At 42.2% G+C, this 14,466-nt stretch overlaps 1 protein-coding gene across 15 annotated transcripts in view; it reads left to right on the forward strand.

Moving 5' to 3' along the window:
* The first annotated feature begins 466 nt into the window (after nucleotides 1-466).
* afdna (afadin, adherens junction formation factor a) overlaps nucleotides 467-14,466 on the forward strand; it is a 93,967-nt gene continuing 79,967 nt past the window's right edge. For all 15 annotated transcript variants that reach the window (XM_066697478.1, XM_066697472.1, XM_066697476.1 and 12 more), the window contains exon 1: nucleotides 467-757. In XM_066697478.1, the coding sequence (XP_066553575.1) occupies nucleotides 656-757 (102 nt within the window). In that variant the 5' untranslated portion in view covers nucleotides 467-655. The remainder of the gene's footprint in view (nucleotides 758-14,466) is intronic.

The following is a 14,466-nucleotide window of genomic DNA, read 5'->3' on the forward strand; positions in this document are numbered from 1 at the left end:
AAATCTTGCTGATTGATAGGGGATCAAATACTTATTTCCCTCATTAACATGCAAATCAATTTATAACTTTTTTGAAATGCGTTTTTCTGGATTGTTTTGTTGTTATTCTGTCTCTCACTGTTAAAATACACCTACCATTAAAATTATAGACTGATCATTTCTTTGTCAGTGGGCAAATGCACAAAATCAGCAGGGGATCAAATACTTTTTTCCCTCACTGTACATGTGCAGTTTACATTGTTTACATAGTAAAGCTGTACGATTCAAATAAGTAACGTGTGTGTGTGCAATGATATAAATAATTATAATGATGCACACAAGTTTAATTTTTAGGAAAGAAAGGCAGAAAAAGAAAAGAGTTCCTTTAAATGTTGCGTGTTCCCGCATGATCTGTATCCATTGGTTAGCGGCCGGGCCGAGGGGGAGGGACGCAGCGGCGCACACCCAGACGCAGCTCTTCCCGGAGAGGAGCGACCAGAGCCGCCGGAGACCGAGCAGGAGACACGGAAATAGTCGGAGAGGCGCAGACTCCAGGACCCGCTCCACACAGCGCCAATCCTGCGTGTATTCGTGGTCCCCATTACGGAGTTATTTTCTGTGGACAAAGGGAGTTTTATTTTCATTTTCCTGTAGGATTTGTCACTCGGCACCGGGAATGTCGGGGAGCCGGGAGGAGGAGCGGCGGAAGCTCGCCGACATCATCAACCACTGGAACGCCAACCGGCTCGACCTGTTCGAGATCAGCCAGCCCACCGAGGTGAGTCCCCGGGCCGGGCAGGAGGCGCAGGCCGCACCGGGGATAAGCGAGAAATCCCTGTAGGAAGCTGGAAGAGGAGGGGTGGAGGGGTGGAGGAGGAGTGGGGGTGGGAGAGGGAGGCCGACACGGCAACTTATTTCGATTTAATACCTGTAGCGCGTAAATTGCGCTGTTATTTATGTGTATTATACATATATAACGAGAGCGGCAGATCAAGCTGATCAGGGGTTGATTCTTATGAAGATCGTGTTGTTATTAATGTCGGACAACCACAGCGGGGAACAAGTGCATGAGGTCCCCGGCGTGCCAGCCGCCGCAGGTCTGTCCAGCACAATGCAATCCCGGTGCTGATCTGGCGGCGCGGCTCCACGGGCGCTGGGCACGTCTTTCCCCGCGGCTCCTCAAATCAGAGACCTGGGGTCCCCCGTCCACAGCCCGACAGATGCGCCAGCGGCCCCGCAAACAGCCCGGCTGCCTGGCGGACGTGGGCTCGTTCAGCGGCCGGTGCAGCGACGTGTCTGGTCCCATCTCCCTGTGTGTGCAGACGGGAATCGATGCACTTTGTCTTCAAAAGGGTGTGACGGGTTTGTCCTTTTATTATGATTATTGAGAGTTGCCGGTGTCGCAGCGGTTGAGGCTCGGTGAAACCCAGGGCGGGTCGGCGGGGGGCAAAGCCAGGGACTGTAGTGTCAAAACGGACTGAGATCGTGCGTGTGCGCCGGGTCTGTGGCTGCGGAGCTCATGCGTTTCTGCTGCCGGACAGTCGTGCGGCGGTGGCGGGTCTGGGCGCCGGGGCGATGTGCAGTTAGGCGCGCATTCATTAAGCGGGGGGACGGGGGGACGGGGGGACGGGGGCAGACAACATCTTAATTCAGCAGATTGACAGAGGAAGCGTCAGTTGAATACTGTGCCCAGCTCCCCTGCGCAGCTTTGATTGACTGGACCCTATTTCTCCCTGAAGAAAGGATTGTGTGCATATCTATATCTATATATGAGAGAGAGAGAGCACTCTTTTGTCTTTACAAAGTGCTACATATAATGTACTCATCTAGTGGCAGTTTTAGTACTCCTGTGAGTTATCTATTGATTACTTACATTGAAGTAAAACCCCCTTAAAATGCCGTATTTTACAATTCATTTACATGTATTGGGCTGTCAAATATCTGCTTCCTCTACGATGTAAATAAAATAGTTGAAACTGGGCACACCTCCATAATTGTATTTGTTATACACTGTAGGCCCACTGTAAGTCGCACCTTTGTGCATCATGCTTGTTTTTCACAGTGTAGTTGGTAAAGGTATGCTAGCCACTGGCTGTCAGTATCGTTTGTGCTGGATTGCAATGACCTCTGCATTATTTTTTCTTCTTTGAGGCAGGTTTGCCAAATTAAATCTAATTGGTTTTGGTATACAAAGACCAAGTGACTTAACAGCTATACATTGAGAAACCAGCTGTGCACAGTAATTGCTCTTCAATTCAAATACATATGAAATGCTTCTTACGAGGTCTGTTTAAAATGGCACATCTATATCAGAGTTCACTTCCCTCCTTTGTTTCACACTTTGCTAACATTTCAGTGTCATCTTTCCATCCACCCTGTCTGAAGTTGAGAGCAAGTTTAGCCATCCCAAATTCAAAATTATACAGAATACTGTCATTTTGATAATGATGCCAAATATTTCCTCACCTGTCCCCCAGATCAACCTGCCATTTTTGTCTTCAATGTTCATCTGTTTCTCAGAAGCAGCCCTAGACTGTTAGATAACAAATAAAAAGTAGCTGCTCATGACCCCATTTGTTTGAATTGATTAAATGTTTCTACTCTGCATGTATACTTGTGATTTACTGGTGGGTTATTTAGAGCATGTTTAAATGATGTTGATGTGTTTGTAGAATGATTGTATTTAACTTAGACAATGTAATCGCTTTGCATAACAAAGTGGCTGCAATGTTACATTTAAGTTTAGATATCGGGTAGATTTTTATTTACAAATACTATGCAATATTCAGTCTGCAGAGTTTAATTTCCTTTAAGGTCCTGCAAACTCTGCATGCACAGTTTAGTCACTTGCATGCTCTGCCTGTTTGTTTTAAAAAAGCTGACCAACAATCTTCAAAATGCAGTCAGGTATTGTGAAATGAAGTGGTTTCAGCGAGTTGGCCTTCTGAGGAATTCTTGTGGTTGAAGAAAGTGCATAATAGAGCATTTGAATGAAAAACACTTTAGCATTTTGCGGAGAAGATGCACACACATCCTAAAAACATGCTTGTCAGAAGAATTCCTTGGGTCAGTCACCAGCTGAATCAGTTACTCTCATTTCTTCACACAATCCTGATTAATCCCTGCATTCTCTGGTGGCGACAAGCACCTCAGCCAGTTTCATTGTGTACACCTTTCAGAAAGCATCTGAATAGTCACTTGTTTTGTGCAGCATTAGAGGTTAATAAAATATGTCGATACACTGTGCCAAACATTTCGTGTCATCAAACCGTAAGTCTTCAGTAGGACAGAAGTGCTGGGCATGATCTAACAGGTGCAGGTTAACACTTGCATAAGGCCTAAATTCAAATCTGTGTTTCACACCCTTAAGGTATGTTTTTATCTAATATCAATACTGGTTTTGCACTCTGAATTTCACAAAAGCAAACAACTTGGGTTTTATTCAGTTTGTTAAGCCAAAGTCTGCAGTTTTAAATTTCCAAAACCATTTGATAATGTTGTGTAGTACAGGGGTGGGGGGGCGTGGCAATGTTTTCAGTCTTGGCTTCCAATGAAGCATTTACATTTTCTGCAAATGGTGAACCAAGTCTTGTATCAGCTGCTATGTCAGTTTAGGTGATTTAAAGACTCAACCCCCAAGACCTTTGATCTATTCCAGGAATCCTAGCATTTTCATGTGCTTGTTCAGTTTGTTAGATTCACTTGTTTCCCAACATTATTTCCCCTGACTCAGAAAAAGATCCTTTAAATTGATAGTGACGTTGTGCTTATTTGATGGAAAACTTTCAAAGAAATGGTCTTGTACAAAAAACAGAAAGCTGGGTAACACACTGCAACTGCTTTTTTTTTTTTTTTTTTTTTGAGAAACTTGAAATACTTTGAATAACTTGATTTTTTTTGGCACAGTTCCAGTCGCCAGCAGTAAATTCTGCTATGATATACTGTAGAATCCCCCAACAACCAATTTTAAACCCTTGGAATACATTAATCACTGCACAGGCCACACCACAAACACACAAGATGTGGGAAGTGATAGCGGTGTGAAGGGGGAAGTTGGATATAGAAATAATAAGTTTCCTTTTGTTTTAGAAGAATTGAGTCGTTCTGTTTTCTGAGCTCGATCTGGAACGCTTTCGCAGGTTTTTGTTTCATGAAGTCTCGCCAAAATGTTTACACACTTACGTTAGGATGTGTTGTGGACGGCACAGTTTTCAAACACTTGATTCCATTGCTGGACTTTGCCATGGCCAGCCCCTAACTCAATCCGTCCATCAACTCATTCAACTATTTTTACGGATCACTTCAGATTGTTCAGGGGCTATTTTCCTCTGTCCTGTGGTGCAGTGGCTTGGAATGTGCTCTTGGTGAGTGAAAACCTCCCCCCCCCTCCCTAGGGACATGCCAAGAACTTTCTGCTGCTGTTGATGTCGAAAACACCAAGGCAATCGGCCTGCGGTGCATTTTTAAGAGCTCTTTGCGAGATTGTGAGAAAGGAGCTTCCCTCTTCTAGTAAAGGTGGATTGACCCTGTACGAATATTTTAAGGTATTTGTAAGACATTTGCTGCAGCTGCAATGCATCACAATGCAATGCTAACTGGGTTGATTTCCAGGGTATTCTATATCCAGTCGATTCCTTCCTTTGCTTCGATGCGTCTTACGAAACCTGTGCTGCCAAGTCATCTTTTCACACTGTCCCCTATTGCTTGGTACTCCAAATGATCAAACAGACCTGCACTGTTGTGTTTATCGCAAGTGTACTCTTGAATTTCAGTGCATCACACTGGCCGTTATTAAGAAAACAAAACCGAACACGAAAATGCAGAAAGCTGTTGTGGCACATATTAAACAATCCGTAAACCATATATGCGAATTAGAGATCCGGAGCTTCAGAGTGAGAAACGGTTGCAATGTGATATTCAGGCATAAAAGGAAATTGAGAGCTTTGTAATGGTTTTAAAATTGGGGTACCCATAACACCTTTCACTGGGATTACTTTGAACTGAAATCAAAATGCATACTTCAGACCCCAGAGAGCCATTAATGATTGCAAAGCCTTCAGGCTGAGTAACCTTCTTCCGACTGAACCAGTAACAAACTCATGCTTTGGCAAATAGATTTTCTGGTGGTTAACTTACAATGGGGAGGGGATAAATAAATAAATAAATGTAGCTAAAGAAATTAAGTTTTATAGCTGCCTAATGTAATATAATGAAAGGTTGAATCGGTGTGCTTTAAAGTGGTCCATGAAAACGAATTGTGCCCTGATGGTAATTTAAGGCATACCTGTAATAAAGGTTTAAAATGAGTGACTGTTGCAAAGCGCTGACATCCCGGTGCTGGACTTCAGCCAGACGTGAGAGATTTAAAGCCCTAAACGAGCCTAATGGCATTGCACATTTCAGTGGGGTATTGATGCTTATTGTGAGAGTTGCAAGACCGTAGAAACAAGAGACTTCTCGTGGTATTAAAGTAGGCACTTCGGTGCATTTTAGACATGGTCAGATTTAGACAATAGTTTTCCCATAAGGTGAATTACCGTTTCATCTTTTTGGCTGGGCTAGTGGATGTAATGCAGTTCTTTTCTTGCCCCAGAGCTTTGGCATTTGTTGTGCTTTCTTTTCAAGTTCATTAAAGATTTTCTAACCACCAAATTCTGCTTTGAAAACTGTCCGTCTGTCATTTGTTGACATAGATCCTGTAGACCGTAGAGCAGTAATAACAATAACAGTGGTGTTCATTTGAAGCTACCTGCTGGGGACATACCATTTCTATCAGTGTTTATACAGCAGGATCAAGGCAAAACTTACTTGCTAAGCCCCCAAAGTGACTCAGTTTCCCCACCTCTGTTGCTCTGTAAAACAATGGTCAGAATCTTTTTATTTATTTTTTCTGAATTTTGAGCCAAGAATGAGCTAAAACTATTTCTGGTTCTACGCATATGTGGGTGATGATGACCTTCTGGATTAAACGCTTTGATCTGAATCATTTCGATTTGTAATTTATTTATTTTTCTATCCCACATGCACATGGGTATCTGCTGCCACAATTCTGTCCTTAAGAAAAGCACATTTCTCTCCGACCACATTTGAAACTTGCAAGGTTAAAGGTTTTCCCATCCCATTGTGTCTCGGGAGGAGGGTTGTGCCAGGATTTTTGTCTCTGCTTTGTCTCTTAGCAAAACGGAAAAACACATTGCAGTGTGTAGCCCCCAAAAAAAGTCTATATCAGAAGAGGACCAGACTCAAAAGGAATTCTAATTGATTCTTAATCATGGTGTTCAATTCAAAACCTAAGCTAACAAGAATTCCAATGGACATGCTTCCCGATTGGCTTTGTCAGCCTTTTCAGCTGATAAAGGCCAAACTATTTAACACATCGTTTGCATCTGCTGAGTGGTTGTGATCCATTATCCAATTACAATCAATTGGCATGCACCCTCACCTCCTGGCTTGGAGGTATAGGCTAGTGCCTCAGCAGCACACTTGTGTACATCATTTAACTCCATTCCTTCATTCGCACAATTGTGGTTTTTATATATATATTTTTTTTACATCAAATTTAATTTTAGATCCCAGTAATACCATGGTAAATAACACAATAATTCGTAATGCCCTTAAAAGTACTTTGCCACATTTTGAATTAGACTTCATAATCTTCAATCAACCCTTTTTAATGTTTGTGTGATCAGTCTTTTGTCCAGGTAGGGTACCTTGAAGTCCTATTAGAAAGATGCTATATTTCTGGATTTGTTTGGGTCCAGCTGGGCAGTTTGTGGTGTTTTTTGGACCTGATGCATTCCTCTGTTTTTAGTCCCATGTATGTGTGTAACAAACCAGAGGAGCTTTTCCAGATCAGCAATGACACACGCACCCGGGGACACAAATGGAAATTGGGCATCAAGGCATTCAAAACTGAAAACAAGAGACGCTTCTTCACACAGAGAGTCGTCACAATCTAGAACAAACTCCCCAGTGATGTGGTAGATGCTGAAAATTTGGGAACATTTAAAAATAGACTAGATAGGATCCTTGGATCACTTAGTTATTAATGGACACCAAACGAGCACGATGGGTCGAATGGCCTCCTCTTGTTTGTAAACTTTCTTATGTTCTTATGTATGTGTGTGTGTGTTTTGAGGCCAAACCTACAATTCACTGGAATAACAGCTCACTAGTTTGGGCTTAGCTCTTTTACCCTGGACAGAAACTTCCATTGTGTGTGTGGTTTTTTTCAGTTGTCATTCTACTGGTAGTGAGTCGGCAAGTGCAGTTATGCTACTATGAAACGCAAGGTTTTCACAGTTCAGATGTGACAATGAATCAATTAATGTAGGAAAAGTGACTAATTTTACAAAGCGATCTCCTTGCCCTGCTGTTATGCACTAAAGAGGGCAGGTTCAGTCCACTCTGTGAGGGTCCATGTGGGTGTGTGTAAAACCTTTTCCTCAACACCGACGTGTAACATTTCACACAAGCTTACACGTGTCTCCAAACAGAATAATAATTATATATATATATATATATATATATATATATATATATATATATATATATATATATAATATACACACACACACACTCACCTAAAGGATTATTAGGAACACCATACTAATACTGTGTTTGACCCCCTTTCGCCTTCAGAACTGCCTTCATTCTACGTGGCATTGATTCAACAAGGTGCTGAAAGCATTCTTTAGACATGCTATCCTATCAATATGGGCCAACATCTTGCAGTTGATGGAGATTTGTGGGATGCACATCCAGGGCACGAAGCTCCCGTTCCACCACATCCCAAAGATGCTCTATTGGGTTGAGATCTGGTGACTGTGGGGGCCAGTTTAGTACAGTGAACTCATTGTCATGTTCAAGAAACCAATTTGAAATGATTCGACCTTTGTGACATGGTGCATTATCCTGCTGGAAGTAGCCATCAGAGGATGGGTACATGGTGGTCATAAAGGGATGGACATGGTCAGAAACAATGCTCAGGTAGGCCGTGGCATTTAAACGATGCCCAATTGGCACTAAGGGGCCTAAAGTGTGCCAAGAAAACATCCCCCACACCATTACACCACCACCACCAGCCTGCACAGTGGTAACAAGGCATGATGGATCCATGTTCTCATTCTGTTTACGCCAAATTCTGACTCTACCATCTGAATGTCTCAACAGAAATCGAGACTCATCAGACCAGGCAACATTTTTCCAGTCTTCAACTGTCCAATTTTGGTGAGCTTGTGCAAATTGTAGCCTCTTTTTCCTATTTGTAGTGGAGATGAGTGGTACCCGGTGGGGTCTTCTGCTGTTGTAGCCCATCTGCCTCAAGGTTGTACGTGTTGTGGCTTCACAAATGCTTTGCTGCATACCTCGGTTGTAACGAGTGGTTATTTCAGTCAAAGTTGCTCTTCTATCAGCTTGAATCAGTCGGCCCATTCTCCTCTGACCTCTAGCATCAACAAGGCATTTTCGCCCACAGGACTGCCGCATACTGGATGTTTTTCCCTTTTCACACCATTCTTTGTAAACCCAGAAATGGTTGTGCGTGAAAATCCTAGTAACTGAGCAGATTGTGAAATACTCAGACCGGCCCGTCTGGCACCAACAAACATGCCACGCTCAAAATGGCTTAAATCACCTTTCTTTCCCATTCAGACATTCAGTTTGGAGTTCAGGAGATTGTCTTGACCAGGACCACACCCCTAAATGCATTGAAGCAACTGCCATGTGATTGGTTGGTTAGATAATTGCATTAATGAGAAATTGAACAGGTGTTCCTAATAATCCTTTAGGTGAGTGTGTGTGTATATATATATATATATATATATATATATAATTTTTTTTTTTAACAGAGGCTTTTCTGTGTTTATGGCAACCCAAGCAAATTTCAGGTGGTGAGGCTTGTGCTGCATTTTCACCTGCAGCCTCAAGTAAACACTCCTTCCACTTGGCCATTTCTCTGCGTTGTCAGCAGGGCAACATGAGTCAGATTGTTCGTATCTGACACTTGATCTGATGGAAAGGTGTTTAGGTTGTAATTTGGTTTTGGCTGGAGATGAAAGCGGGAATAACTGCAGCAGGTACTCTGACAAGACAGTCTACAGTGGAGTGAAAGTTCACAGTGTGTGCTGTCAAGGGATGCAGTTATTAACGGGGCTTGACTGTGGGAAAATCTGTGAATCTGTTGAATGTCTGGCCTTGGTTAATCGAGTTGTTGTGCTGTGGTCTTATTAGCATTGGGAGTGGTTTGAAATTATATCTAAAATTAACTGTTGTCAGAAAGTAGCTAATCTCAGTGAATTCAATACAGAGCATTGCAGCCCATTTCATACTCCACTTATTCACTACTTCACTGTGTCGGTGTTATGCAGCTAACCGCTGATCTCCACCGATGGCTTTTCTGCATGTTGTTCTTTTGTTTCCTCCTGCGTTGGTTCCTACAGTAACCATATTTATGCTGCATCGTTTGTATATTCTCATAGCACTGGCTTTGGGAACCGCTTCCACAGACCACGGTATGCCTCTTGAATAACACTTGGAATAGTTGGGGTTACCCAAAGTGCAAAATAGCAGTGATTTGAGAGCTTAATCCAAAGACTTCTAATCTGACGGGAACTGGGAGCATATTGGGATTAAAGGAGTCCGACTGTGCACTTGGCACTTAGTTCCCTCTGTATGGTGTTTTGTCAGAAGTTTTTTGTTGTGTTCCTTGTTTGGACTGGGCAGCAGGTTTAGTCCTCATACTCTTTGCACAAACAGTTTCTAGAAAATCTTTGAACTAATACATTTCTGGCAACATTTTATCCTGGTAAGCCTTATGACTATGGGTGGGTACATTATGATTGCATTTATACAGAAGGTGTTTTCATGCCTTCATGTCTGGTGTTGGTGGGGAAGGGGACAGGGACAGGGACAGTTCTGGCCAGACTCGGTCACACAAACGTCCTTTTGTTGTGGCTCATCACATCTACTGAGAAATGAATCTCGTAATAAGGCAAGGCCAGTGCTCTTCCCTGAGCTTCAGCCTGTCAGTTGTCATTAATCTCCAGAGAGGCCCTGGCAGTGACTGCGATGTCTGCTTCTGGACACAGCCTCGTTCATCACCATTCCTCAGCGGCAGACGTGATCATTGGTCGTTGGACTCATTGCATATAATGTGTAACCAATCCACATGTCCATTTACTCTTGACAAGTTGAGGATGTCATTATTTGTTTGCTTGTTTACTGGAGGTGATTTATTATATTTCATTCTAATATCTACTTGACTGTTTTTCTCACTCCACAGTTTTACAGTATGCTGAAATGTCATTTGATCTCATTCATAATGCTGTATTCTTATGAACAACGATTGATCACATTGAATGTAAAGCAAAAAAAGAACTGTTCTGATCCCTCCCCAAAAATGCAAGTGATTTCACTGCTGAATGATTGACTCAAGACAAAGTTCAGAAATATTAATTATTAACTGCTTTGGGGCATCCCCACCTGCACCATTCTTTTGAGCAATAAAACTCAATGATTGTAAAATGCCAGACTTCTCTAATTGTCCAATTAAATCATATGATGCTTTCTTTACTTCATGTACTTCTCTAATGTGTTAAATGTCTGCTTTGTCCTGAAATTGTACAGTCTGGATGCATAAAGATCCAATATGTAGTCTGTTGGTCTCGGAGGCCTCAATCTGCTTACTGGTATAAGTAAAGTTTTAGCTTTTTGCCAAAGACCCTCTGAACTTCAGTAAGCACTGAGGCCAGAGTAGAGTTCAGCTCATTAGACTGATGTGATGTATGAACACACTGACAGACTCGCACACAAACGTACTGCCTTTGCCTCGGCAAACCCTAAAACAAAAAGACTGTTTCTTTCAAGTGACACCCTATGCGCAGCATTAATGATAAAAGGGACAAATAATGTTATTGTTTTTAAGTGACGTATTACATCTACAAAAGGTCTTACTGCATCGTTCCTGTCATAGCCGCACTGGAAAAGTATGATGACTTTGCTGAACAAACTGGTTATTCTTTTATAAGCAGTGCTTTGGGCAAAAGCTCTCTGAATTGTTTATTGTAATATATTTTACATTTAATAGGGAATAGCCAGTTTGTTTTTATTGTTTTAGTTTTTTTTCATCCTATTCCAATTTGGCGATCGTGAAGCACGTTGGAGATGACCCCCTGTAATTTTTTATTTATTTACAATGAATGGTTTTGTTTCTGTCTGGAATGAGCTGCCTTAAAAGTATTGAGCCCTTTGTTTTTGTGCAGTCACCAGTATGAATTTAATTACGCAATGATTAAGCAACTATTTTCGGTTCTCTTCTGTGTTCTGTTTATTTAAAGATGCGATCGTGATAAATGTGGTCCAGAGCTCTGCAGCCGCCACCCCACCCTTGGAGTCTTTTACAAGAAGATGCCAAGGGCTGGCTGAAGTAACTCTACGGTCTTTTAATTTCTGGCAGTGATGGAGTAAAAGTATTGCTGAACAGGAGTGATGTTAGTGTGCGTTTAAATTCAGAGCGATTGCCTGGAAGTTAACTATAACCTGCACTGTTGTTTAAGCTCCTTTCCCACTGCAGGAGACTGCTGTGAACAGAAGTACGGATTTAGTTTCATTTTGCTCCTTCTCAAAAGTTAAATGAACTAAGATTGTCTTTGGCCTTAGCTGTACAGAGTGATTATAAATTTTTTTTCCACATAGTTTTCCTCCTTTCAACTACACACAATCAATTTAATACTGTAGCTGTTGTGAAGACTTGTCTGGAAAGACAGCATGAAGGAACGTAGAGCTTTACGTTGCGTTTTCAATTGAAAGAGGAGGTTTTCACTCCCACTTTAAGTATGAGGCAGTTGGTTAATGTTCTAACAACAACAATAAAAAGCCCTGCTGCAGTTGTGCTGACAAGGCCCTCTTGCGTAGTGCTGTAGGAGTGTTCAGACGGGACGTGTTGTTTTGTGGCCCGGTAGAGAGCCAGGGTGGAGATAACATTGGAATGAGGATAGTCTGAACAGAAAGGCGTCCTGTCCATGGAGACAAGCATTGAAATGTTTGTTGCCAGTGCTTTGTAGCTGAACAAGCGGTCAGGAATTGCAAACTGGTGCACATGGGAACTGCACACCACAGACAGCTCTGGTCTCGGATCCATTCAGCTGTATTTAGGCTTGGCGATTGTATTTATTTTGTATTTATTATGGCTTCCCATAAACTCTCATTTGGTCAGTACTAACGTCTTTGTATGTTTGTTTTGGACCCAACTGTGAACTGACTTAGACTTGAACTTTAAATTGTATAATACCTTATGCAAGAATCTTAGGCTTCAAATGTTCCCTGGACTTACGGCTTGAGCTGCTTGCATTATGATGTATTTCTTACGTTGCAAAAATGTCTTTTATTCTGCAAATGAAGTTGGGGGAAATTGACAGTTCTTCTGTTTTCTGTTAGAAGCATGAATATTTCATTAAATGTAAAGACAGCAGACTGTATGTCGGTAGCAATACAAGATGTTTCTCCATACAGCAGATCATCCGTGGTTGTTATCCAATTAACTTGTGGAAATGAGCATTCTCTGTGAATTGGCTGTGTGTGGTGCAGAATAGATGGACAAAGAACTCCTTTAGTATCATTCAGATGCTGTAAATGCTGGGATGTGAAGGGAGGAAGACTTGGAGATTGGGGTCAAAGTTGAGGTTTGGTGCTTATCAGAAATCCAAACTGGTCCCTTCGCAGGGCAGAGTCTGGCACGGACTCTTTATGGCCCTGTCCTCTGGGATACGTTGGCCCATTTGCAGGTAAAGTGGAAACTGCACACCCTTCATTGGCTGCAGTGTCACTGACACAGGAACGGGACTGAGGATTGCTGGGTCTGGGTCAGGTGAGGGATCTGGTTGGATTTCTGATAACATGCTTCACTGCCTCAGCCCTGGTGTTAGTGTTCTTGCTGCTGGGTGGTGGCCGCTGTGTGTGTTTGTGCGAAGGTGCTGGCCTGTGGGACCCTGCCTTAGATACTCATTTGGAAGAAATTAGTTCCATATGAGCCTGTGTCCGGCCCTGAAAGTAATACTGGGAGTTTTGCTGGATTCACAGCTTTCTGGCACAACTGCTATAAAGCTCTTGTTGAATTAAATTTGGGGTGGGGGAGATGACAAGTTATTTGAAAGGCAGGGATTTAAAAATGTGTGTGCAAGGCTGTGCATCGTTAACCCGGCACAGAACTGGAGCAGCTGAAAGTGCAGTTTTCCTTATTCGTGTAGGTGTCTGTTCATCAGCTCTCCCTTGACTGGTGTTTTTGGCAGTGTAAACGCCTTTTGTGTTTTTCTTGTGTAAGTCCTACGCTAGTCTAGCTATCAGGGGAAACTTTCCAGTTTGCGTGGTTATAATGTGCTTCATTCAGAAAAACACGACAAAACAAATGGACATAAATTACAAAAATAAACCCAAAATAACAGTAGTTCATTGTTAAGACTGAGATTAAGCCATTTCTAATGCTTTTTAAAGCACAACACGTGCTCCTCTATGGCCTATGCTTGTTCATTCAAATTGCTCGACAATTATAATTGTTTCCCTTCCATTGGAAACTGTGATTTGTCATGTTCAATCTGCAAGAACTGAATGCAGCCTTTTTTGTGATGTACCAAAACAAAATGTATATTTTCAATTAAAACCCATTCATGTTTGTGTACAAAGCCAGCATGCCCACCTTAAAAAGAGTGGATCTGTGTAAAACCATGAGAAATGCAAATCTAATTGACCTGTTATAATTACTTCGTGTACACTTTGACCGGGAAAAAAGCTCCAAAACATAAAAATCTGTACTTTTTCAAGCAATGATTTTTGGAAGGCAAGAGGAACTACAGCCCTTATCTGTACTCACAGTCGGAAGAAGCCAGTGCTGATTTGAGGGTTTTGCATATCAGCCACTCTTTGCTTAACAGAGCTTTGCCTGGATCGCGCTGCAAGGATGAGTGTTGGTAGACTCTTGCAATTATGCTGTGCACTTTTTGTTTGCATCAGTTAAAACAATGTCAGACAATTTTTCACAATTTGGTAGGTTTTAACCTGGCCCATTGTCTACGTCTGGTATCATTCCTTTCTTCAGTGTTGTGATACCTGTTTCCCCTCCCCAATTATATTGATTATAAATTAATTAATTACAAATCTAAATTACTTGAATCATAATGGAAAAAGGGCAGGTTTTATAACTGACGTGCGATGGACTGTGTGTTCTGATCTAATGCAGTCAAAATGATAGGAGAGTGAAGAAGGCTGTAAAATGTCCTCTGCTTGCATTTTCTCCTGAGCGGCTCAACACCTCCCTCCCCAGTTCCGTTCTCACACTCCCTTTCCCAGCTGCTGTTCAGTAACCTCTGTTCCCTGTGAAAACTTTCCCATCCCTGGTTCCTGTACAAGACTCAATGGTTTGCAGCGCCCGGAGCGGCACACACTGCAGTGCAGCCGGGGTGTCGTTTCAGTCCCTTCAGCCTGTCATCCCCCCAC

The sequence above is a fragment of the Amia ocellicauda genome, chromosome 1 (genome assembly GCF_036373705.1).
Source record: "Amia ocellicauda isolate fAmiCal2 chromosome 1, fAmiCal2.hap1, whole genome shotgun sequence".
Classification (NCBI taxonomy): domain Eukaryota; kingdom Metazoa; phylum Chordata; class Actinopteri; order Amiiformes; family Amiidae; genus Amia; species Amia ocellicauda.